The 23707-nt window shown below is 38.6% G+C and overlaps 1 protein-coding gene across 32 annotated transcripts in view; it reads left to right on the plus strand.

Moving 5' to 3' along the window:
* The window catches only part of MPDZ (multiple PDZ domain crumbs cell polarity complex component), a 103737-nt gene that overhangs the window by 56704 nt on the left and 23326 nt on the right, over nt 1-23707 (plus strand). For 9 of the 32 annotated variants that reach the window (XM_075079672.1, XM_075079673.1, XM_075079661.1 and 6 more), the window contains exons 19-29: nt 1384-1677; nt 2597-2720; nt 6906-7104; nt 9937-9978; nt 14414-14518; nt 15325-15420; nt 15907-16084; nt 18210-18320; nt 18846-18929; nt 21529-21630; nt 22828-22899. In XM_075079672.1, coding sequence (XP_074935773.1) covers nt 1384-1677; nt 2597-2720; nt 6906-7104; nt 9937-9978; nt 14414-14518; nt 15325-15420; nt 15907-16084; nt 18210-18320; nt 18846-18929; nt 21529-21630; nt 22828-22899 — 1407 coding nt within the window. The remainder of the gene's footprint in view (nt 1-1383; nt 1678-2596; nt 2721-6905; nt 7105-9936; nt 9979-14413; nt 14519-15324; nt 15421-15906; nt 16085-18209; nt 18321-18845; nt 18930-21528; nt 21631-22827; nt 22900-23707) is intronic. The other 23 variants (XM_075079683.1, XM_075079680.1, XM_075079688.1 and 20 more) reach the window with 13 other exon arrangements.

The raw sequence follows: 23707 nt of genomic DNA on the forward strand, positions 1-23707 counted from the left end.
ATGGCTTTTGTTTAAGTTAAGAAAAAAAAAATAAAAATGGGCATATGCTGCAACTCTATGTGTATATGGCATATGGAATAAATGTTGAGTGTGATCTGGGTCTTGTTTTCACTGATTTGGAAATGGATAGAAAACAGACTTAAAAGTAGATGTCCCAGCTTCCTTTGAAATGTAATGAAATAATTTAAATAGATTATAGTTCTGGTGGTCTGTTCTCCATAAGGTAAGAAATTATTTCATTGGTTACATCATGCAGATTAGTTGTATTTAGGCTTTGCTCAATTATCTTCTTAGATGTTACTTAAGCCAGTTATTTACAGGTGAGCCTTTTTTGATGATTGTCTGGGGACAGAGCAAGCATGTGTGCACTTCATGAAAGATGAGAAAAACTAATTCTAAGGCCCTTGACACAAAATGTTAAAAAATAACCCAAAATCCTGGGAAACATGTTTTCCCCACTGACTACATTTACTACATGTCAGAGAAAAATCCCTAATATTGACAAAGAGCCTCTAAATCCAACCTCTAAGTCCTTGATATATCTTTGTAATATCTAATGGCCTACCTGTTTTTAAAATTACTTATTCTGAAAGCTGAGCTAAAGAATATTTGAAGTTTTTCTTTTTTCAGAAGGTTGTGATTATTGAAATCCCTTCAAATATTTGAAATGCAGGATCTTGGGATCTTGAAAGTCTGAACAAATTTGGTGTTGAGAACTTAATCCCAATACTGCAGCCATAATGGATACACTTGCAATAAGTACTAACTACTAAGCTTCTGTAACTGCCATCATTGTATTTCATTTTTGTCACAGTTCAAAAGCTCCATGTTCATTTTTTGCTGATTTGACTGAGTTTCTACTTTTTCTTCTTGGTGTGGAAGGGTTATCTAAATGTGCTTCTGCTCAGTTAAATGGATTATTAGTTTGCATGCTTATTGTCTGAGCTGCTTGAAATTGCTCTTTCCTTGCTAAGTGTTTTAAAAGTAAAGACCTTGATCTTTCAAAGTTCTTCTACCTGAGAAAGACAATTTGATGCTTTAATTCTAATAACTTGCTGGAATTATGTCTAGTTTGACGATGCATGAGTGGATGTTACTTTCCTGAAGTTGGTGGAGATTTATTGATGAGCACCAAATTAGAATTTAGCCTTCAACAGTAACTTTATTTTCATTGATTAGTGGTTTTGTAAAACAGAAGAAATTGAGGAATCAAGTAAATTTGATAGTAAAATGCCTGTAGGGATCTACTGAAGACACTGATGTTACAACAAATATGTTTAAATTCTATGAGATTAGTTTCTGTTTAAGAATTTAGCATGAAATGTGCTTTTTAATTATACTATGCAAAAATGTTGATTGTTCATTTTCTCACGTGTTTAACAGTCTGTTGGAGAGGAATGTTCAGACACTACAGCTGATTTCTGTGTGTCTGACCAGAACCTGTACAACATGGATCTGAATCAGAGTGTGACAGAGCAAAAGTCTGCAGTGGGCGATAACCTGGAAACTGCAACTGGTTTTACTAAAAAGGATCTTCTGCCTCTGGATGCTTCGGATATCAGTCAAAATGAAAGTGAAAACACAGCAACATGGACTGGATCTCAGACAACAGCAGAAATTGCACAAAGTACAAGCCTTGCCACTACCATGCAGCTCGATCCCACTGAAAAAGTAAAGGTTTTTGGTTTTTTTTTTTACATAATTATTAAAAAAACCTGCAGAAAGGCAATACTAAACCATAGAATCTCCTACAGAGGATGACACTGACCAACAGCCATGTGTGGTTGTTCAATTATAAATGCCCGTCGGATTTGGTAGCTCACATGAAAACTTAAGGATTTAGACCCGTCTAACAGGAGATAATTTGTAGTGTCACGATAGTTATGTCCCAGAGACTGGCAATACAGGGGTATATAAAACTCAGCACATAGCTCACAGTGGCGGACACTGCTGGACCACAGTGTACCTGTTGAGAATGCCAGGGGGGCTTTTCTTATCCCCTGTTAACCTCTGCACAGGCATGGGCTCAAAGTGGAGGTGCACAGCTGGAAACCAGACCTGGGAAGCCAAGGGGGAGTGGTGTGAAAAACTTGTATCCTGGTTTTTGTGCAAGCCTGCACAGTTCACCTCACAAACTGGCCTGTGATGCCATGATATGCAAGCATAATATTCCTTTATATGGCAATCACTGTGACATGTTTCTTTTTATTTCTGTTCAGTGATTTATTAAGAAATTCTTAAGAGTTGCAATTTCTTACAAGATTTGTTATTTCAGCAGTGGCAGATTGTCAGACATGTGGTGTGGTGAGCGAACCTGAGAGTTCTCAAATTCATCCCACTAATTTTAAGACTGTAACTGATGTCCCTAAATTAAAAGCATACTTTGTGGTAGATCTGCTGTATTACCTGAATGAAAACATAAGCTTCATGTATGTCAGTTTGATCTTTGATGAACTGACTTTTCCAACGTCAGTATAAGGAATCTATATTAATTACGTGCCTAGCTTTTGTGTAAGGTAAGATGAGTTGAGGTCAGTATGTCCAACTGTATTTTTACCTCGGTATTCTGAACTGATGTTATTTTCCATTGTGTTAGGGTCAAGTGCATTTAATGGAAAAGAGATGCCCAGTGTCTTTGGAGGGAAGTTCCATAACCCCAAATTCAGTCAAAAACATGTATGAGAAGACTATCACTATTGCAAAAGGCAATTCAAGTCTAGGTAAGGTAGCTAACATTTTTTGTAATGTGTTCAGGAACATGGCTTTCTGATTTTCTCATATGTTTCCTGTTTTATTAGTAAAGACTAAACATTTTCCTTTTATTGGGGAAAGCATAATAGGATATTCATTCTTTGCTGCTCTTGCTGTGTTTGGCTATGATGATGGCAGTGGATCCATTTGCTGTCACGTGAACACAAAAGTAAAGTGTCCAGTCTCACTGAGAATTTTTTTTTCTCATAAGGGAGTTTAGTCATTCCTAAATGTTTACAGAACAATATTAATACATTGGTTTTTAATTTCTGTGCATTTATATAATATAGTGGAAAAACAACGTAGAGCCAAAGCATGCTGTAGGAGCACACTTTGGCCAAAGAGCTGTAGACTGGACTTTCAAATGCATGTAAATACAAAATGATCTTGCTTTCTGAGGATCATCAAAATGCTCTAAAGAAGCTGTTTGCTGCCTTGCTATGCATTTGTACTTGTATTTAAGTGCCTCAGTATTACTGAAAATGAGATCATTGATATGTTTAGTAGGTATTGTTTTTAACTCAATGATATTATCAATTTGTAGAGAATTTCAGAGTTTTGAATGCCTGCATTCTGCAACTTCCTGAGCATACTGACTAGAGCACATTTGCACATTTTGGAGCAAACAGGCACAACAGACAGAAACATTTCCTGGTCTCTGCTGTGGCCCTGAACTGTGTGAGGGGGAGCACAGGGACAGCATCCTCCCAAGCCAGTTCCCAGAGCCAGTATGGGAGAGGCTTTTTGGTGGGAGGCAGTGGGTGCTCCCCTCCTGTTTGTGGTTGGTGTGTTCATTTGTGTTAGTTTAGGTTCCGGCTGCCGTTTCTTCCGGCCAACTGGATGTACTTGAAGACTGGTGTTGGTAGGGCAGGAGTTTCTGGGGGCGCTGGCTGTTTGCGGTTAGTGCACAAATGCTTGAGGCTGGGTTGCCCACAGAAAGCACCGTGAAAGCAACCCATGGGCCCTTTGTTCGTAAACAGCCACTGCTCAGGACTCCCTTGCTGTGCAGAGGGGTGGGGACCTGTGATACTGTGGATGCTTCCGCCTGGAATAAACTGCCCTCTGATGGCTGGATGCGCAGTCTGGCTCATATCACCTTCTCCTTCGTGATACAGCCAGCCTCCAAACTGGATAAGGAACTGATCTGGTTTAAAATCAGCCTCCCCAAAATATAAAGCTGTAGGCAAGGCTGACGTGAATACATTTTGACCTTCATTGATACAAGGTGCTTGGGTATCTAACTGCCTTTATAGGCCTCGTTGCCAGGCTGTACAAAGTGCAGGTCATAGTGTAGTTCCAGGCATTTGGATTTTGTTAAAGAAGTTTTGTTTGCAGTAACCTCTTAACTAAGTGAGGCAGTGTTTTTCACGTATGTGCAGTGAACATACAAAGCAAATTTCATATCAAGTGTAATACAGCATAAAAATACAAATTTGGGGCAGGGTGCACATTGGCAGACATTACATGCGTGAAGAAAAAGTAAGACTGGCCATGTAGTATGAATGTGAATAATGCTTTCTCCTGACTTTTGACTGTAGTCTTTTACTTCCAGTCTGTTTGTGCTCTGGCCTGGGAAGCTGCCTGGGCACAGTGACCAGTTTACACATGTAGCTGCACTGCTTTTGACTTTCATTTTTACAAAAGGAGATAAATCAAGAGCTGTGAATGATGTTGAAAGCTGCATCAGTTATTTCAGTTCAGAACTGCCACTTCTTTTTTCCTTTAAAATGGTGTTGCCCATAGCTTGCAACAACTCTGCAAATCTGGCCACAGCTGGAGTTCTAACCTTTTGATTGCAATTTTTAAAAGGTAAGAGGATGGAGCACCCACATGCAAGAAGAGCTGAAATGCCATTGTCCTGTGTGATTAATTTGGCAACCTGACAGTGGTATTTGCATTTTTAACCTGAAAATGTAGCTGTCCAAAGTGCAACATCAGTCTTGCAGATCTGTTGTAATGAGGATGTCAGCGTAGAAACCATGGGTGATGTTCTTCTAAAATGCTATTACACTGGCTTCAGTAATACTTTTTGTAATTGGCTTAACCAAGCAGCAAAGTTAGGTTCAGAATTTCAGACTACATTTCGACTGCTTCCTTGGCACTTTGCTTTTCTGTGCACACTGCCTGTATTCTGGTGGAGACCACTCTGGTGCACAGTCGTGTTGATGTTAAAATCTGACTGAGTAACCTGTGTGAGCATATCTGTCAAGATGTAGCTGCTGGAAGGAGTATGTGAGTGTAAACGCTGGGGCATCCATCCCAGGATGGCACCTGTAAATGCCATCTCTTATGTGCTCAACATTGTAACATTACTAATCTGAGGGGTATGTGACAGGCAGTTTACCTCTACATTTTCTAATAGCAAGGCAATAAATCAGAAGCATTGTGTGTCTGTATCACAAGTCTGACACACTCATGCTTAAATGATGCCTGACCAGAGCTGAGATCATTACCTGACAAATCATAAATATAGATCTACAGTCAATGGTAACACCATATTCTTTCATCAGTTTAATATAAAGTGCCATCATGAAGATGGGTTTTGCAGTTTTTCCAAAAGATAAACTTTAGCTTCTGCATACCAAAGTAAAGATGTACATGTATTCCTGTGTCTAAGAAGCTCATTGAGCAGTTCCTTGCTAATCAGGGCCACCTCATACTTTAGACAGCTATGTTGATCTGAACTACAAGTACGTATGAGAAGCCAACACTATTAAGAGATTTTTATTTACGGGAAGGAGTCCTAAGAAGCAGAAATGAATATTCAGATTAGTGTTGTTCTTTAAATGGTTACAGTATTTTATTTTTCCTCTGAGACAGATACACAGGTAGATGTTTCTGTGGTTGGCTGGGGCTTATAGCTGCCTTCTAAACTCTATTCAGCCAGTCTGTCTCCCAAGGTCTGAGGTCACAGACTAGAGTGTTCAGTGTCTGTCTTCTGTAGCCATGTTTGTATATAAATGGTTAGAATTTTTTCATAGTCGGTATCACTGGAGGTCTTGCTCTGGGTAGCTGTCATCTTCCTTCTACTCGCAGTCTAGACAATAAGGTAAGAGCTTGCAGATGCACAACTGCACTCCCCAGTGCTTGCTAGCCTGATGTTTATGTGCAACACCAGGAGAATACATAGTGTGGTAGTCACTGCGTCCTTCTCCAATAGATATTCCTCTATAAGGCACTCTTACTTTGGTGTTTCATCATGGTAGCGCACAAAAAAGAATAAAACTAAGTTTGGCAATACTAGAATTGTGGAAGTCCACCTGGTGCTGGCCGTTCAGCTGCCTTTCTATTGCCTTAGTGAAAAAGAGTTTTTCCTGGAAATGTCATCAGGGTTGATTTCACGAGCATCAACTGCCCTGAAAATAATAGTGACAAGTCATGCATGTAAGAACAGTCACAAAGACATGTGAAGCCTGGCATGACAATTAAGTCCCCTTGGGGAGGGGGGGGAAGAGCATCTCTGTCTCATTTCCCATTAGTGAAAAGGAAGTTGAGATAAATCGTATGTATAAACATGGAAAAGTAGTGTCCTGCTGTGCCACATGTGGAATTGTGGTATAACTCAACTAGTAGACTGTGTCCATGAATAGTGTGCAGGCTCTCACAGAAGTCAGGATGCTCTTCTGGGCCTAAGCAATGGTCCACCTTTGAGAGTAGGAAGGCAGCCACTCTCTGATTCAGTTTTTCTGTTGAAAATAAGTACATGTGGTTGTATTGGCTCTGTGCTCCTAATTAACTGTTTAATCATTTCACCTCATTTCCAAAGAGAACCATCATAAATGTGGCGTCTAAACTCAGTAAACCATCCAGAAGAGTGGTAAATTTGACTGTTCTAGAAGCAATTTCATTACCTTTTTTGCTTATTTTCTGCTTAAGCTTTCCACTGCTGTTGTTTTTCTTATATTGAGCCTTGTATGTGAAACAACACAAAGCAAGGTAAAGATACTGTGATTGTGATTTGTAACTGCTGTCTCCTGTTGGAAAGAATGAAATGCAGGGGAGGATAAGAGCAACATTTGTAGGCTTGCTGACACTGGCAGGTCAGCTGGCTGGCTTTTACCTTCCCTGCCCCAGGTTATTTTTTTTTCTTTTCTGGGCTGTCAGAGCTGGGGCTTAAAGATGTTGCTAACTGTTTCATGCATTTTTCACTGTAGGGATGACAGTAAGTTCCAATAAAGATGGCTCAGGAATGATAGTCCGCAGCGTCATCCATGGAGGCTCAATAAGTCGTGATGGACGGATTGGTGTTGGGGACTGCATCCTGTCGATTAATGAAGAGTCAACCACTAACTTAACCAATGCACAAGCCCGGGCTATGCTTAGGAGGCATTCGCTCATTGGACCAGATATAAAGTAGGTAAAGCTAGATGGTGGATGGATAGTGGTAGGAAAGAGGCTAATAATCAAAATTTGGTTATTTATGCAAGTATTTGAAATGAAAATTTTGTTTGTTTTTACAACATGAATTTACCTTTAAGTTACAGCTTCAGATGGATAGTTCACCTTCAGATTACAGGTTCATGGGTTTGGAAGATGTTCTTAGGAAAGTTATTACTGTCATTGGTAATCATCATTACTGCCTTGCCTGGTTTTATCAAATGAATGGGATTAGTTGGAGTTTTGCATTCATAGTATGACTCTTCTAAAGGAAGGAAGGATTTCCTCAAGGTATTTGTGTTTCTTAGTCTCAAATGAACTGTCCTGGCCATTTGCACAAGTGATTTCATTTGATGGAGATCTTTGTAATGGATATTGGTTTTGACTGCCAGACAGAAAGTATGACACATGATGTTAATGCAGAAGAGTAATACTTAAAATAATTTCAGTACATCTGTGACAAACAGTAGAAACAATCTGTCTTGTGAAGTCAGTTCCAAGTTCTTACTAGTAGGTATTTAGGAGATGTTGCTTCTGAACCTGGGAGTACTGCTTTAAACTTGCAGTAGTTAATACAAGTTTAAAAAAATCCAATTGCTTAACAAGAAAGTTTTCTCAAGTTCACTCAATTTACAGAATTTTAACTTTCCCTTGAAGTACAATTCTTTCTAGCTGTCGTGGTTGTGGCGTTAACTTTGCCCACATGCACCACCTAGAAATGAGGTTGTTCCTAAGCTTGTGGATGGTACTGTAGACACACCAGTGCTCGATTTACAGCTCCAGAAATCTGGTAGCTAATTCTCTCAAACCCATGGTAGCATGGATTGGGTCAGATCTGCAAATGGGATTAATGAAGCTGTTGGTAATAGAAGCCTCTACTTATTTAAGAGGGTGGCCTTGAAAGAGATCAGTTCAGTCCCAGTGTGGTTGTAGGTAACTGTAGTTTCTGTCAGTTCAAAACTGACTGCAGGGCCTTCCATTCTTCCCGAGAAGTATTCTAGCTGTGAAGAGACCTGGCATTTTGGGAACAGGTAGGCAAAGTATCTTCACTGTGGGTGGTAGGTTTAACTGTCTGCCCCATAGCTGTCATGCATTTGGGATTATAATTTAATGCAAGCTTTTTTAAATAATGGGATATGCTCACTTAATGAATTACATCATCTTCAATGCTGTCATGAATATGAGCGAGACAGTGTTGATAAAATCTGACATTGATTATTACTGTAGTCTTTCAAAGTGTATTATAATTCCGACTGCCACAACTGAATTCGGTTGGTATGCGCGCATGCATGTATGTGTATGTCTGCTTAGATACATAAATGCTACAGCACCATTATTCTGTGAGGAGTTTTATTAGTGCCGTAGTTAGGTGATCAAACACATATGTGTTCGTTGTTTGTGCTTATCCTTTTATAGCTGCTGCATTTTACACTGTGTGACTCTAAGTTTTGTTTTGTAGTCTTAGTCTTTTGCAGATATGTCAGAAATAACAAAATCTTGTCTTAGATGTGGATATTCAGATCTAACATAGAAAAGTGCACCCCCTTTCTGAAAGATCTTACAGGAAAGGGGGCAGTGCTATTCATATTCTTACTTCAAATATTTGTCTTTCATTTTATATTTATGTTCTTTGGGTTTAAAGTGAATCTGGCTTCTGCACTTCAAAGAACTGAAAAGACAAATCCTTTAACAGCTTGTAACGGAGTCTTGCAAGAATAAGGACAATATTTTTCGGTCTACATAGATGTGGTACAGAACTATTCAGCATAATTAAACTTTTCTATAATTTGAACCTTCAGGAGCAGTACAGGATCCCAGAGAAATATTATGATGCAAAATGTGGGTTAGGTCCCAAATCAGAAATTTGGGCATCTGGAGCATTAACTCACGATAGTTCTTCCTGTTTGCTGAGAGGGATACACAGTTATAAGAATGTCATTTCAACTGCTGAGCTAATGTGGTGCACCACCATGCAGGATTTGTGATTTAAGGGCGAGCATTTCAAATAAGCAAGTTTGATGTCTTCCTCGGGAAACAAGGGTGCACAAGCACTCAGGTGTGGCCGTCTTGGTATCATTCCCCTTCATCCATACACGGCTGCAAAGTTAGCACCTTAACTTTTAGACTGAGGTTTTTTTGGGTAGCAGGGTATTCCTGAAAAGTGATTAAGCACAAGTATTTTGATTTCAAAGCTGTGTTTCAGTGGCAAACATTATTTCCTGAGAAAACATAAAGCTGTTCTTACTTGTCTCATAAAGGCTTTTGTTTTATTAAAGGAAATTTGATTTTGAATAGTTCAAGAACCAGCAATCTGAGTTTCAGACTTAGGTATTTAATTTTTTTCCCCTTTGAGAGTGAAAAATCAGATGTGTGGCCTTACCAAAATGCATTCTGTTTCACTTCTCACTCCGCCTTGCCCAGAGCTCTTATATTTCTGTAATAATAGCCAGGGTTTTGTGCTCAGCAGCAGCTGCTTGTAACATCTGTCAGATAATTACAGAGCTGAATCAGACTTCACCTACCTACAGTATGGGGATGAATTACTGATCAAGAAATAAAAGATAAACTGCAGTTCCATTTTTCCATCCTTGTTAATAATCACAGCTATAGACAATGATAAAGAGCAGGTGCTTTCTGGGGGAGGTGTAAATGAAGCAGAGGTGGAATGGGAAAAAAAGAAAAAAAAAAGGAAGAAAAAAAAGTAGCTCACACTTAACTACATAAGTATGCCTCTTGCATTCAGCATGAGACTTGATATTTGTTAACATCATTGTAAAAAGATGCTGCATCATATGCTTCACATTCTAGATCTTCTCCAGCACCTGATGATGATCAGGCCCTCTTTTATGTGTGAGTATTGGTGATTCAGAAATTCATTATGGCTCTATGTTGCAACTTGTCTCTAAAATCATTCCATGCTTTTATGACATCCATAGTAATGTCAGGGATATATCCAGATATAGGTACATATTCTCTGTGTGTGTGTGTGCATGCATATGTGGCTGTACATGTGGATGTATATATATGTGTATTTTTAAAAGTATCAGTGTGTGAGAGTGTGTGTGTATATCTATGGCTTAAAACTTGAAGATTGGAACGTATTTCATATGACTGGAATGGAAACACCTGTATTCTAAAAAACTTATTGCTAATATTTTTAAATTTCAACTATGACAGCCACCCTAGACGTGCTCAGAGCACGTGTGTGCATGTGTGTGTGTGTACAGGGTTCCCTGCTAGAATTGGCATGAGTACGATGTACTGATATCTGGATTAATCTCAGTGTCATATTTTCTGTGGCACTTATGTTTTACTTCCTTCATGTATAAAAAGGTTCAAATTAGACTGTAAGTGTTAATGACAGTAATCCTTCCTGAACATTTTTTCCATACTTTGTTATTTGGTTTGTTGGTGTTTCAAGGTTTTGTGTGGTTGTTCAGTCAAGCATGTAATAAATGTTCCTTTGTACTGCATGCGGTGTTATGTTTACAAGATACTTTCATATGTACACCATTTGGTGTTTTCATTGTCACTGCTTTCATTGCTAGTACATACCTTTGGGGGGAGGAGGGTGGTTGTAGCTCTCAAGAAAGGAAACTAGAACACTTTCTCCTTCAAGCTGTAAAACTCTGAAAGAGAGAAAATTATTAAACCCTGCATAATAACTTCCCTTAAAATTTAACTTCTCTTGCAGATAAGAAATGCAACACAATAGTAGAGCAGTCCTTTACTTGTTTTCTATGTCTTCATCCCTATTTCCTGGACCTTGTTTCTCTTACTCTCTTCCCTGTGACCATATTAAGGCAATTATCAGTCCATTTTGCAGATCAACGATTCAGGTGCCTGGATGGATTTTTATTTCCACTTTACAGTACAAGGGTCAACAGAGTTGACCAAAGGAGCAAAATGCCTTTCTTGTTCTGGGCCCCTTGTCACCCCAGTCACTCACTGAGCTGTTCAGGATGATGCTGGTTGTCTTCAGACCTTACTAGGACCTCGAAGAGTGAGTTACGGTAGTCATCCAGCAAGTGGTGAATTTGATGACTGTGGGCTGTCTGCCCATGAAGTACTAAATAGGGAAAAATTCTTGGCAGATATAAATCCAAGGTCTTCAGTACAATCTGACCTTGCAGTGTGTCACAGAAGGCAGGAGCAGGACAGACAGCCAATCAGCAAACACAACTTTCTGGTATACATATTTCCTAAAGCTCTAATTTTCAGCAGAGCTAGGTTTTTTCTATAGCTTTTCATTTCAACAATAACATGCAAAGGAGAGAGGGGAGGAGGACAGTCACATTAGCAGTTCAGCTTAGCTAATAGGAGCAGCTAGGGAAACCTTTGCAGTTAGCTGAATTTTGGAAATTATGAGCAAGAAACAAAGGTGAACTCCTACATAAAATTTGATCCATGTAATTTAGTTTTCTTTTCTATGTATTTTTTGCAAAATGCAAGTAATTGTTCTGGTTTGTATTTATGAAGTAGCTGAAGCATTATTGAAGTTTAGTTGTAGATAAGAATGAACAGTTAAAAACATATTGAATGTTCCTTTGAGTGCTTAAAATTAGGCAATTAGAACTGTAGTTAAGCACTAGAATAGGAATAATGTCATTTTCCAAAGAGCTAAAATGTAACAGCTCCTAGTGATACTATCTAAATTTTACTCCATCTGTGGAAATCAATTAGGTAATTCAGTTGCTCAGTTTTAGATGCTTTTTTTAAAATGGTGGAGTGAACTTCTTTTCTTCTCAGTTTCTGTGCTATACACAGAAAGGGAAGCTTACCTAACTAAGAGAGCTTTTGGTTTTTAAAGTAAGTTTACTTTAAAGTTTGTAAGTATCATAGAAGGGTGTTTAAGACCATCCTTTGAGCCATACCCTTTCAATGTCCTAGCACAACGTCAGTTAGTTATTCATGTAATGAAAAACGATGGGGTCTCCCAGAAGTTGGACAGTGTATGGTTTGCCTCCCCCTTAGCTGATCTCTAAAGGTGATGTTGTGCAGAAGTAGGTGGTAAAGACTACTGCTACCCTCAGACCTTGGGACCCTGCATAATTGTTTGCCATGTGCGCCTTGCACAAAAGGACTGGACAAGAGTTGAAAGATGTTGGACGCTCTACTGTGAGTGATCACACTCTACTGCCTACATCCAGGCTGAATCTGGACATATCTGGTTCAGTTTTAGGAGCCTGCTGTTCACCTTTCCATACTTTGAACAATAACTTCTAGCTGCAGTTGAGCATAAAGGAGATCGTCCAAGCCTCTAGCAAGCAGAAACGTTGCTTGCAGTTCTGGTTTCCTTACTGCAGCTGTCTTTCAAGGGAAAATATGTTCTTCCCTACTTACTTTTATAGGATGAAAATTGATGAATTTTATTGGGATGAAATGGATAAATGTAACTGAATGAATGATACATTTTCTTTCTTTGAAATGCAGCTTGCACAACCACGTCTTGTAGCTTTTGTAGAGGCACGATATTCTTAAGGGCTTACTGAGTGGTGCTTCTGCAGCAGCATTTGCCCTGTGAGAGATTAGTGACCATAATACTAGCACTTTGCTGTAGCTGAACGGATTTGGAGTTGAAGACGGCTGAGAAGTAGTAGTGATCATTTTCAAAAACTCTTCTCCCCTTTGCTTCTGTATGTTTCACTGCTAGGCCTTTGCAGAATAACTGCTGTGTGTCTTGTGCGTTCCCCAGTGCTGGAACACCCTCAGGAAAGGCAGATAGGAGTCAGTAAACTTCTGCTCAGTGTTTGTTGCCTAGTGTATGTTAACTCCCCAGCCCTTCAGAATGAAAACGCTTTGGGTCAAGCACGAAACACCTGTGTGTTTGAAAAAAGGCCGAAGCAGAAGAGGGAGGAGATTTAAGGAAGAGAAAAGAAGCTGATGAGAATGTGGGTGATTTAGAAATTTCTGTTAAAAGAACTGGAGAGTTCCTCCTGTTCAGCACCCATGGCACCTCCTTAATGACAGTCTTCTGCAGTTTTCCAGATGTGGTACATGTGAGAGGAGGTAGGGAACATGCTTGAGCACAGGCAAAGAAGGCAAATAAAGGTACTCCTTGTGATAGTTTGGGTAGGCTGTTTTGGCCAGACAGCATTAGTCACAGAAGAGTTTATTTGCTCTGCCTTCTGCTGCTTACTGTATTCAGCAAAAAAACAGTGAGAGGGAGAATCAGTGGCAGTCAGGGAGTGACAGACAGGAGAGGGCTCCAAGCTGGGAGCTGAAGGAGTCTCTCCTCAGCAGCTTACACATCCTTAAGAAGTGGTCAAGATTTTTTTTCCCCCACTGTTCTGTGGAGAGATGTATATATCTTTTAACCATGTGATGGATGGGAGGACAGCCATATTTTTTTTGTGTTCTTTTTCCATCAGCCTTATTTCTTGGCAGACTTGGATCTGATAGCTAAGCTGCTTATCAGGTGACTACAGGTTTTTAAGAAGACAAAGTGTCATTAAAGAAGGGCCATCTAAGTAGCCCTGTTTAGATCATGGTGTCCTTTTGCCTGTAGAGGGAAGTTTTTTAAGAAGTATTCTTCACGTCTTGATCTTTTTTTTTCTTCCCTTTGTTTCTCCCTCCCCAGTCTATTGGGCTATTTCTATTTCTGGCATTCAGACATGTTTGGGTTACACCAGGGCTTCAGATATCTGCATGTCATTTGGCTGGTGGAACATGACTGTCTGACTGTCCCAACTTGGCTGAAAGTGCATGAAAGGATGGAGGAAGGGCTTGAGCAGGGGATTGCTCTCTGCGTCATAGGTGGTGTGCTGTAACAATGCAGTATTTTTCACCAAAAGCATAGAATAGTAAAATAGATATAAAATAGATTTAAAAAATAGATACAAAACCACCCAGGAAAGCACAAAACCTCCTGCAAGCTAACTTCTAGAAACATTTTCAGCCAGTATTTAGGATGGTAATGGTGCTTCACACCTCACAGGTCCTTCAGTGTTTTTCTTTGCACGAGGAATCTCTGTTTTGATTGAAGCTGGATTGTCTCTATTACACTCTTGTTGCTATTCAAGCACCATTTACTTAAAATGGAGTGGCCAGCCCTCAGAAAATTATGTGCTGTTCAGCTACCTAATTTGACCATAAAGGCATATTTGTTGCAAAGTCACAAAGGATTCATATAACTCCTCATTCCTAACATATCAGCACTGTGGCTTTGAAGTCAATGACTATATAAAGTAGTCTTGAGTGGCTTCCTCATATCCATTCCTCATACCCATCAAAGGTAGGACCAGCAGTCCTCATGCTACTTTAATCATGTCCCGTTTTATTGCAGTATTACATATGTGCCAGCAGAAAATTTAGACGAGTACAGGGCCAGTTTGGGACAACAGACAGAAGGAGCTGTGCCACTTGAACTTTTTCCTTCCCATACTGCCAGGTGAGTCAAAAGACTTACTGTTTTCTGCCATGAGGCTCTCAAATATAACTCTTTCTATACACTTTGCACATTTCAGGAAGATAAGCTTTATTTTAGAAGAGTTGAAAGATGGATGATTTTTTTCTGACCAGCATCCAATACAATAAAATGCTGTTCAGAATACAACTTTTGCGTTTGCTAGCAAATTTTTCTGACATTTTTACAAGACTGTTTTATGGGTATTTGATTTACTCAGAAAGGAGATTGAATAATGCCTCATCCTAAACTTCTCTTAAATACTGTGCCATTTGATTTATGTACTGCCAGAAACACTCAGTGCTTCCAACATGAGCATTTGACATTGATGGTCTTTCCAGAATGTATATTGGAAAGAATGAATGACGCTGTCTTTTTCCTTGAATTCCAAAAATTCATTACAGTTATAGGCCAAAGTACTCAAAATGAATAATGAATTTTGTTTTCCTGAAAAAAATCTCCAAAAGTAGTAACTGTTTTCAATGCTACTGTTGTAATTTCTTCCATTTTTGAAACAATAAGTAATTACATTCAGCTTTGGTTCTAGTTCCAAAATGCAGTATTTTATTCTGGGGCTGTCAAATGGTAGCAACTTAATTGTGGAGACAAGTGGACAGGGAATCCCCAAACACAATATGTAGTCTAACAGACATCTGAAAAAGAAGTTCCTTATATAAATCCTGTGTAAAAATTCTAATGCTGGCAGGGTGATCCAGTACATGAAATTTTGCAGTGACATCTAGGGATTATGTACGTTGTTTAAAAATGAATTGCATGTTCCTGTTCAACAGCAGGGAACTCCCAGAGCTTCCAGAACGTGAAGAGGGAGAGGGAGAAGAAAGTGAACTTCAAAATGCAGCTTTCAGTAACTGGAACCAGCCCAGAAAGTAAGTGAAGATCTAGTTGCACAGTATAAAACCTCATCTGAAGTTCAAAAGTTTTGAAACCTGTAATATATTTTAAGAGGAATAAGAAAGAAACAGAATTGCTGCACTTACATATATTGTGCATTGCCGGAGTAATTCACTGTTGGTTTTTACTGCCATTGGGCTAAATCCCTGCAATCTAGCAGTTTCTTGATTGCTTTAGTAATTTATCTTTATAGGCTGACTCTCTGGGAGCTAGTAAGGAGAGATGAAGAGAAGGATTCAAAGTTTTGATTAGAATCCAAAATAAAGTTAACAACAGTAGTCACAATTATAGACTTTCTGAACAATTCAGTAGATAACTCCCACTGCAAGAGAAGACTTTCCAAGGAGAAGTTCTGAATGTTTTTACACCATTGTGCAAATCTAGGTATCTTCAGTGCACAGCATTTTCATAATCACAACGGATTTTCTGGTTTTTTTTTGGTCCATGTTTTGTCACAACAGGGTTGAACTCTGGAGAGAGCCTAGCAAGTCACTGGGGATCAGCATTGTTGGAGGACGAGGGATGGGGAGCCGTCTGAGTAATGGAGAAATGATGAGAGGGATCTTTATCAAACACATCCTGGAAGACAGCCCAGCTGGCAAAAATGGAACGCTGAAAACCGGAGATCGGATTGTGGAGGTATCAGCCAAGTGCTTTTTGCTTGCAATACCCCCCAGCATCTCAGCCACCAAGATGGATGTGTCGTCCTGGGCTGACGGCTGTGTAATTGCTCCAGCTGGCACAACCTGAGCCGTACAGAGTGTAGTACCATTTGCTGCTGTTTGTGTGGAAGCAGCTTTAAGTTGAATACACAATCTAAAGCATAGATGGCTGACTGTGTGAGCAGGGGTCTACGAAGCCAGTAGTTCTACCTGCCTGTTTTAAAGCCAGCAGGTGTAGCAAAAAGCTTAAGTTAGGTGAAGCTAAAGGTTTTTACCTTTGTGTATTGGATAGCCACAGAAATGGCCAGTAAATAGCAAATCATGCAAATAAATGCCAAGCTTATTTCCCTCTTAAATCTTAATCAGATCACATCATTCTTGTGCGGGAATTAAGGGAGACACAAAGTTTTTTCCTGCTGACATGAAGAAAGATGGATTTGATACAGGGGAATTTACGAGCGTTGTGCTCATGCTTGAGTATAGGGTATCCAGTGGTGTTGCAGGGAGGAATTTATATAGATTTCTCTTCTGCTTAGCCAGTTGTGTCCTCCTGCAGCCACTTCTGCTTTCTCACTTAAAGATATTGAAGAATGAACATACTAAAAGGAATGTTTGTTTCCTGTGATGATTACCAATAAGTCAGACTTTACCCCATCTCCATTGTCAGGCCATCACTCTTCACCTTGCTGGATGTCCTTAGCTGACTGTCGTAAGAGTGTAACAAGCAGAGTGATGGAGGTGGTGGTGCTTTCAGTGGATCAGACTGGGCTTGCTTTACGTGGTTGTACTTAAGCTGCAGTTTAGCATCTGCTACAAGATCCATATAAAGAATCTTGAATTAATACCTTAATATAGGTAGCACTTTCTATAGCAGGATGGAAGAGTTTCCAGTGTATAACAAGTTGAGGTGGAATTTTGCTTAATGGCCACAAAGCTAAAAAATATTAATGATATCTGAATACCTGGATTTTTATGAATGCAGTGATTGTCTCTGACAATGGTGCTTGCAGAAGTTGAAGAGGGTGTGTGAAATTAAGTAACTAATATTGTGTTAATGTGACTGTTTCTGAATGGATCATTTCAGTTTCCAAGTTATGGCATATGTAGGCTTTTCTCTCTACTAGTGCATACAGTATTTCAGATACGGGGAGTTCAAGAGCCTTAGTGTTACTGTTCAGTTCCTCATAGATTCAGAATTTTCTCAGATTGTTTTTTTTTCTCTTTTTATTTACATTGGATGATTAAGTTTAAGGTACAGTTAGACAATTTAGAAGGTAAGTGTAATCCTCATTATGTAACTTCATGTGCAAGGATTGCCACTAACAAATAACCTTTCTGTGGTAGCTTCTAGCTTTATTGTGGTCATTGTGAGAATGCTTCTCTGATGCTAACCTCACCATGTCATGGTTCTTACGTGGATTGCAAGATGAACTCTTTTACACACCAACACATGCAAAGGCAGGAAGAAAAGCAACGAGGCAAAAACATGTCCTTAGCCATTCTTTGTAAATTCTTTCTTCTATAAGACAGAAAGCTTTTCAGCTCTGACCTGAAAACTTAACTTCTGGAAAAGTGTCTAGTAGCTAAAATTGGTCTTATCTTGCCTTTAAAAAAAAAAGAGAATGAAAAGAAAGGAACAAAAGAAAGAAGTACACTGTACTTACATAATATCCCATAATGAAAGACCCTCCAGCACCTAACAAGTTTCAGTTTGTAAATCTCATAAAGTCTTGGGAGGTAGGTTATTCCGAGATAGGATTTACAGGAAGCCATAGTTGGCAAACACTACCACTCTTCAGATTACCTTATCTCTTCTTATTATCCAATCTTTTTTATTACGTTGCCTGTAGGAAAACGCGTAGAGCCTGAAACAAGAATGTCAAAAAACCTGTTTTTAAAACCATGGAGAATATTTATTTTATGTCCTTTCAGTGCTCTTGGAAATCTCAAACCTGTGTGTGAGGGATCTCAGGCCAACTCAGTAGTATCGGTAATGGAGGTTTGGGCTTAAGTTTTAGTCAAAGTTCCCTAATCAAAACCCAAAGCTGACTCATAATTGTTGTAGCTTCATGCAATGTTAAGATGAGGCCTTCCAATTTCAGGTGGATGGAATTGACCTCAGAGATGCCAGCCACGAACAAGCTGTGGAAGCCATACGGAAGGCAGGCAACCCTGTGGTCTTTATGGTACAGAGCATTATAAGCAGACAAAGGGTAAGCATAAAGAATATGAAAAGAGATGTAATACTTAGTAACAGGTGAAACAAATGTTCAAGGTGGTGGTGTTTGGGAATGGGATATTTAATCCTGAAAACTCCATCTCAGCTATTTTAGGAACAAAGATTTGATCTGAGTATTATTTCCATTTAGAATGAAATCGATTTGGATTTGGAATTACCCTCCAGCACGCCGTTCTCAAACTATTTTGAAAAGCCTCAAGAAAGATAATTTGTTGGGGGGCAGAGTAGGAGTCTTAACTAAAAACAACTCTTAGAGATTGACAGCATGTCTGAGGAGCGCATGCAGAAATACAGCACTGGTTAAAAAATTCATTGGACGTTAATGAAAGGACCTAGAAGTACACAGTTTTCCGTCACTAAGCTGCATGGACATTGCAGACAAAAGCTACTGAGCTTTAATATAAGTTGCTTGCATCACTAGAAACTAAACTCCCTCATTGTAGAGTCTGTGTAAGCTGCATGTTTATTTACTAGTTGTCTCATAACTCTTGTTCCCTAGCCAGAGTCTCTTTATAGCCCTTCTTCAGCTTCTGCTCCCTGTGGGCAGAAAACTACTAACCCATTTTATCTTCAGTCACCTAAGGTAAAGTTGCATGAAAAAGCTCTATTGAATGTTGGTTATTGATATTCAAGCTACTATCTTAAGCCTTTTGCATTTGCTGTGATGTAAACAAAATTGCCACTGTTGAATGTTTCGGCCAGTTTGGGACAGGAGTGATGCCATTACTTTATCACAACTGACTTTTATTTAGAGAATGCTCTTTTGCTATTTTTAATTGTAGTTCTTTGTTCTCATTATTTTCCAATTATTAAGCTTGTTGGTTGTTTCTTGACTGTTTATTCACAAACCCTTCTTTCTCTGTAAGCAAAAACGTTGCAAATGCTCTTACTGTACATATGCTTTCTGTTGTGGTCTTTGTATTTATTGTCTTCATCTTTTGAAACCTGCATCTGTACTTTATAATAAGATCTTATAAGTAATTTCCTGCCTTCATTCATGTGCAGTCACCCAGACAGATGCCTACACTCAGTAGCTGTATTTAATATGGTACCCCTGTAGCTGTGTATTTAGCAAGGCAGTTTCAAGTGACATGTTGCTAATGAGTTGGTTTCTTCCCCTTTGTTTTCTTCATTTGGGCTGCTGCAGTACTTAAAGAGATCATAAATGTACTCCAGAATAGCTCAAATAATGCACATGGGCTGTGAAAAGCTAGGTGATAGTTTTGCTAGCAAGCAGTTATCTGTCAAATCTGTGTTTATTACTGGTACTACTCTGGGTATTTCTGAGTGTCTATTTGAGTATTAATCTATCACCATAGTTATGGTCCCAGATAATTTGTAGGGTTACAGCATTATGCTATATGAAATACTAGCTAGTTTCTGATACCTTAGCATCCTGGTCATGTTAATAAAAAGCTGAACACAAGCTAGTTGAAAAACTTAAAAAAAAGGTAAAATAAATCCTGGTTTTTATGGTATTTGTTTTGCAAAAAAACAGTAAAAGGACAAATACCCTTTATTTTGGCGTTTGCTTTTCTTGTCCTAGACTGTGCAAGAAAACATGCTTCATGCACACTGTTTAAAACCTAACTGTTTAGGCCAGCTCAGATGCTCCGTATTTTATCACAGTAGGAGGTCCATGTTAATACAGCACCATTGGCATGGATTAGAATTTGAGCTAGCAGTAGTATTTTAGGTGCTATGCCATCATGACAAAGCACAAAAGGCAAGATCTTTAATTACTGTGGCTGATGTTCTGTTCTCTTTTTTACTAGGATTTCACTGTTTATATACAAAATGTTTGTGATGTTTATTTTAGTTGCTTAAAAATTCATGAAGATACAATTTAAAATTCTATGCAGATGACAAATGTAATGGTTAAAGTGCAACAGAATCATTACACTGGCAAATTACTTTTCCCAAACTTCTCTTTATAAAAGACAAAATCAAATGTGAATCACATGTGGAAACAGAAAATCATACTGTAGGGAAGCTGCCTTTTGACTTTGAGTGACTTGCTGGTGAAGAAACCTTGTTCATGCACAGCTCTGCTTGCTCATAGCTGAAGATACTGTAGAACCAAGACATATTTGTCTTACCAAATTACATTACTCTTTGTTTTGCAAAATTATATTTGAGAACAAACGTTTAGGGATGCATTTTCTATTTTCAGGAGCATTTGAAAACCCAAAATACTTCAAGAAAAATGTTTAACAGCAGCACATATCTGGATTAAATTACCATGATATAAATGTATCAGTTGATGCTGCAAGCCTTTCACATTCCTTTCCGCTTATTATGCTTTTTTCCAGCAGTGTTAAACTTACAGCCCTAAGACATGTAGACAATTGCCAGATGGATACACCTAGTGTAGAAATCACTTTTAAGTGTACATTGAACAGCAAAATCAGAGCTCTCCCCTGTTTAATAAACAGTACCAAAACTGCATAAGGGATACAAATGGTCAAATTACATCCTTTGTCTAAATAATAAAACTCTTTTTGTGTTAAATAATAATAAAGTACCACCTTGTATTGTTTAAGGAGAAGACCAGAGAATTTAGTTTCATTAAAATATAAAATCAGAAAATTATAGATGCATGCACACACAGTGATCTGCAAAAGTTATTATTAGATATGAAGTCTGTTTAGAGATGCCTAATATTACTAAACCTCTCTTTTGCAAAATATACAGTGAGCGTGTTACCACAAATCAAATAAAATTATGAGAATCTGTGGTTTTCAAGGTAAAACTAAACCTAGTACATTATTACAAAGAACTGTGTTTATTCTAATCCAGAAATCCACAGTTTTGTAATTACCTAAAATGTAAAACTATCCCGTATGCTGAGGTGACTGGACAAAATTGTACCAATAGCACAGCAAGTGAATTTTCTGTTGTTTATGCTGCTGAATTCTGCACTTCATGCACTTTGTGGGCTAGAACAGGTATGAGAAGCTTTTCCTCTGTGCTCTGCTAAACATAGCTGATACAAACACAGGACAAGTACAGTTTTGCTTACTTTCACATGTCTATATCATTGCTATTTGCTATAGCAAAGTGCAGGAAGTGGCCTTTGTTTGGTTAGCACAAAGTGCTAAATAAATAAGTTTCTTTTCATGAGTCACAAAGGGTTTATTTTAAAATGTTTTTGCTTAGTTTCTGTTATGTTTTCCTTTTAGAACCCTTCCCTGCTTTTCCTGCAGAACAGTCTTTTCTGTAGGCCAGCTGTCTTCAGCAGCACTAATCCATTTGCTGATTCTTCTCAGTTCAACACTAACAAGGTCGGATGATGACACACTGTCTGCTTTTGACTCACCAAACATTATATGTGTGCTTCTTTGCCATTAGTGTCTCTCTGCATTTAAATTCTTTTATACTGATTTGGGTAAAATATTGTGCTGAGCATGGAAATTCTGTGCCATGAATAAAAAAAATACAGACGCGTTTGCACATAGAAAAGTTCTGAAGAAGTTAAAAAGTGCCAGCTCCATTAATCATAACCACTAAATCTGATCTAATCAGAGCTACCAAAGGAGTAGGTTCTCAATTACAAACTCAGTTCCTGTGGTATATGTTAAAATATCCAAGTGTAACTCATCAGTGTGAAGTATTTTGCTGCAGTGTCCATGTTTTTTTTTTTGTGGTTAGGCCGTTCCAGCTTTGATATCTCTTTTTTCTTTTTGCATGAACAAACACATTGGCAGCTTTCATTTTATGATGCTGAAAATGTTTGCCCTCTGCTTCTTGAAAATTCTCTTAATGCACCATGAACAGGATGCTGACATCTTTAGAAATATGAAAAAAAGTTAGATTCTGGTTTTTTGTGGTTAGTGCTTACTGCATGTTATTCATACTAGGAACAGAGTTAACCTCTAACACGATAATAAATAAAGGCTTAATTATTATGTGCATGCATTTCTGATTTAATAAAATAGTTTCTAGCTGGTTATGCATCTTGGGAGTGATTGTGTCCATTGTCAGTTTTCCCATGTTGTCAAATATATCAAATTGTACAATGAATGTTTATGATATGACGTGGTGTGTAATTAAATGTGTTTTTGAAATCTGTCTTTGTGTTTGTTACAGTTCTGACGAAGGTGAATTGAAGCGTAACTTAAACGATGGCTTGTATTTTCTATATTTTCAAAAGTATTTCTGAAAAAATCTGCATATATTTTTAGACAAAACCTGATGGTTTTGCAGTTTCTGCATAACTCCTTTTTTAACATTAAGATAAGAATGGCCTCTTGTCACCTCTGTCTGCTGCTGCTGAACTAAGATTCATGTACAGGAAGAAGCTTTGCCGAATTGGGGTCCTTAATAACCCCTTAAATACTTTTGTCCATTTATAAATGGAGTTAATGAAGTTGCTGTGGTTAGTAAAACGAATCCGTAATAGCAATTGAGTTATTCATTAATAATGCTGTGTATTGCCAAAGGTGCTGTAACATGTGGATTGCTGTTTTCTGTTACTGTAGGAGGTATCGAATCCAATTAAGATTACCTTCCGTTGTTCCCCAACTAACCCTTTTGCTCCCACACCATTCAAGGTTTGTCTTGATTCCAGTGAGTGAGTCCTACCGTATGTGTGCTGTACGTTCGTACATGGCCTGTGACACCTTCTGGAGTACTGCTTCTTCCTCCGCGTATGCCTCCTTTGTTGAAAGTGATACTGCTCCAAACTTGCTGCCATTTTTAGTATTTGCTTGGCTGTGATCAAAGTGACCCTGGTAGCCAAATGGGTTCATGCACTGTCTGATGCTTCGCATTTTAAATGAAATACTGTGCCGCGGAACACTAAGTATTTCATGAGTTAAAGCATTTTAGGTTTTTTGTGTGTGGCCCGATTCAGGGAGCAAAAGTCTTATGTGTGTGTAAACTGCAGGAGCCAGCTTCTGCTGCTCGTGATGCATGCATGGCAGGGTGAGTTGTCTGGGAAGGACATGGTCCCCTCCGCTCAAATGGCACTGTAACACCCTTTTTTTCCCTTCTTACAAAGGAGCCTTGCTTTTACTTTTGTTTCAGTATTTCCTTAAACATCAGACATGTTTAGATTTATGTGGACATACACAGAGGTATAGAAAGAAGCATTTTTTTGTTAATTAGACTATGGTGGCGGCAGTTTGTAAGAGCTAATCTGTCTATAAGTGCTCATCAGTGCTAAAATGGATGTAGCCATACATCCACACCTTATAGATCTTCCAGAGGTCCCTGAAAGCAATTTTTTGTTCTTTTTTTTTTTGTTATGTTTTCTTTAATTTTGCAAAGTTCTTGGACATTGTCATTTACCAAGAGTACCATTAAAGTGATATGCTAATTTTGGTTTTAAAACACAGAGACTACTGTAAGGTCTGCTAA

The sequence above is a fragment of the Phalacrocorax aristotelis genome, chromosome Z, assembly GCF_949628215.1.
Source record: "Phalacrocorax aristotelis chromosome Z, bGulAri2.1, whole genome shotgun sequence".
Lineage (NCBI taxonomy): Eukaryota > Metazoa > Chordata > Aves > Suliformes > Phalacrocoracidae > Phalacrocorax > Phalacrocorax aristotelis.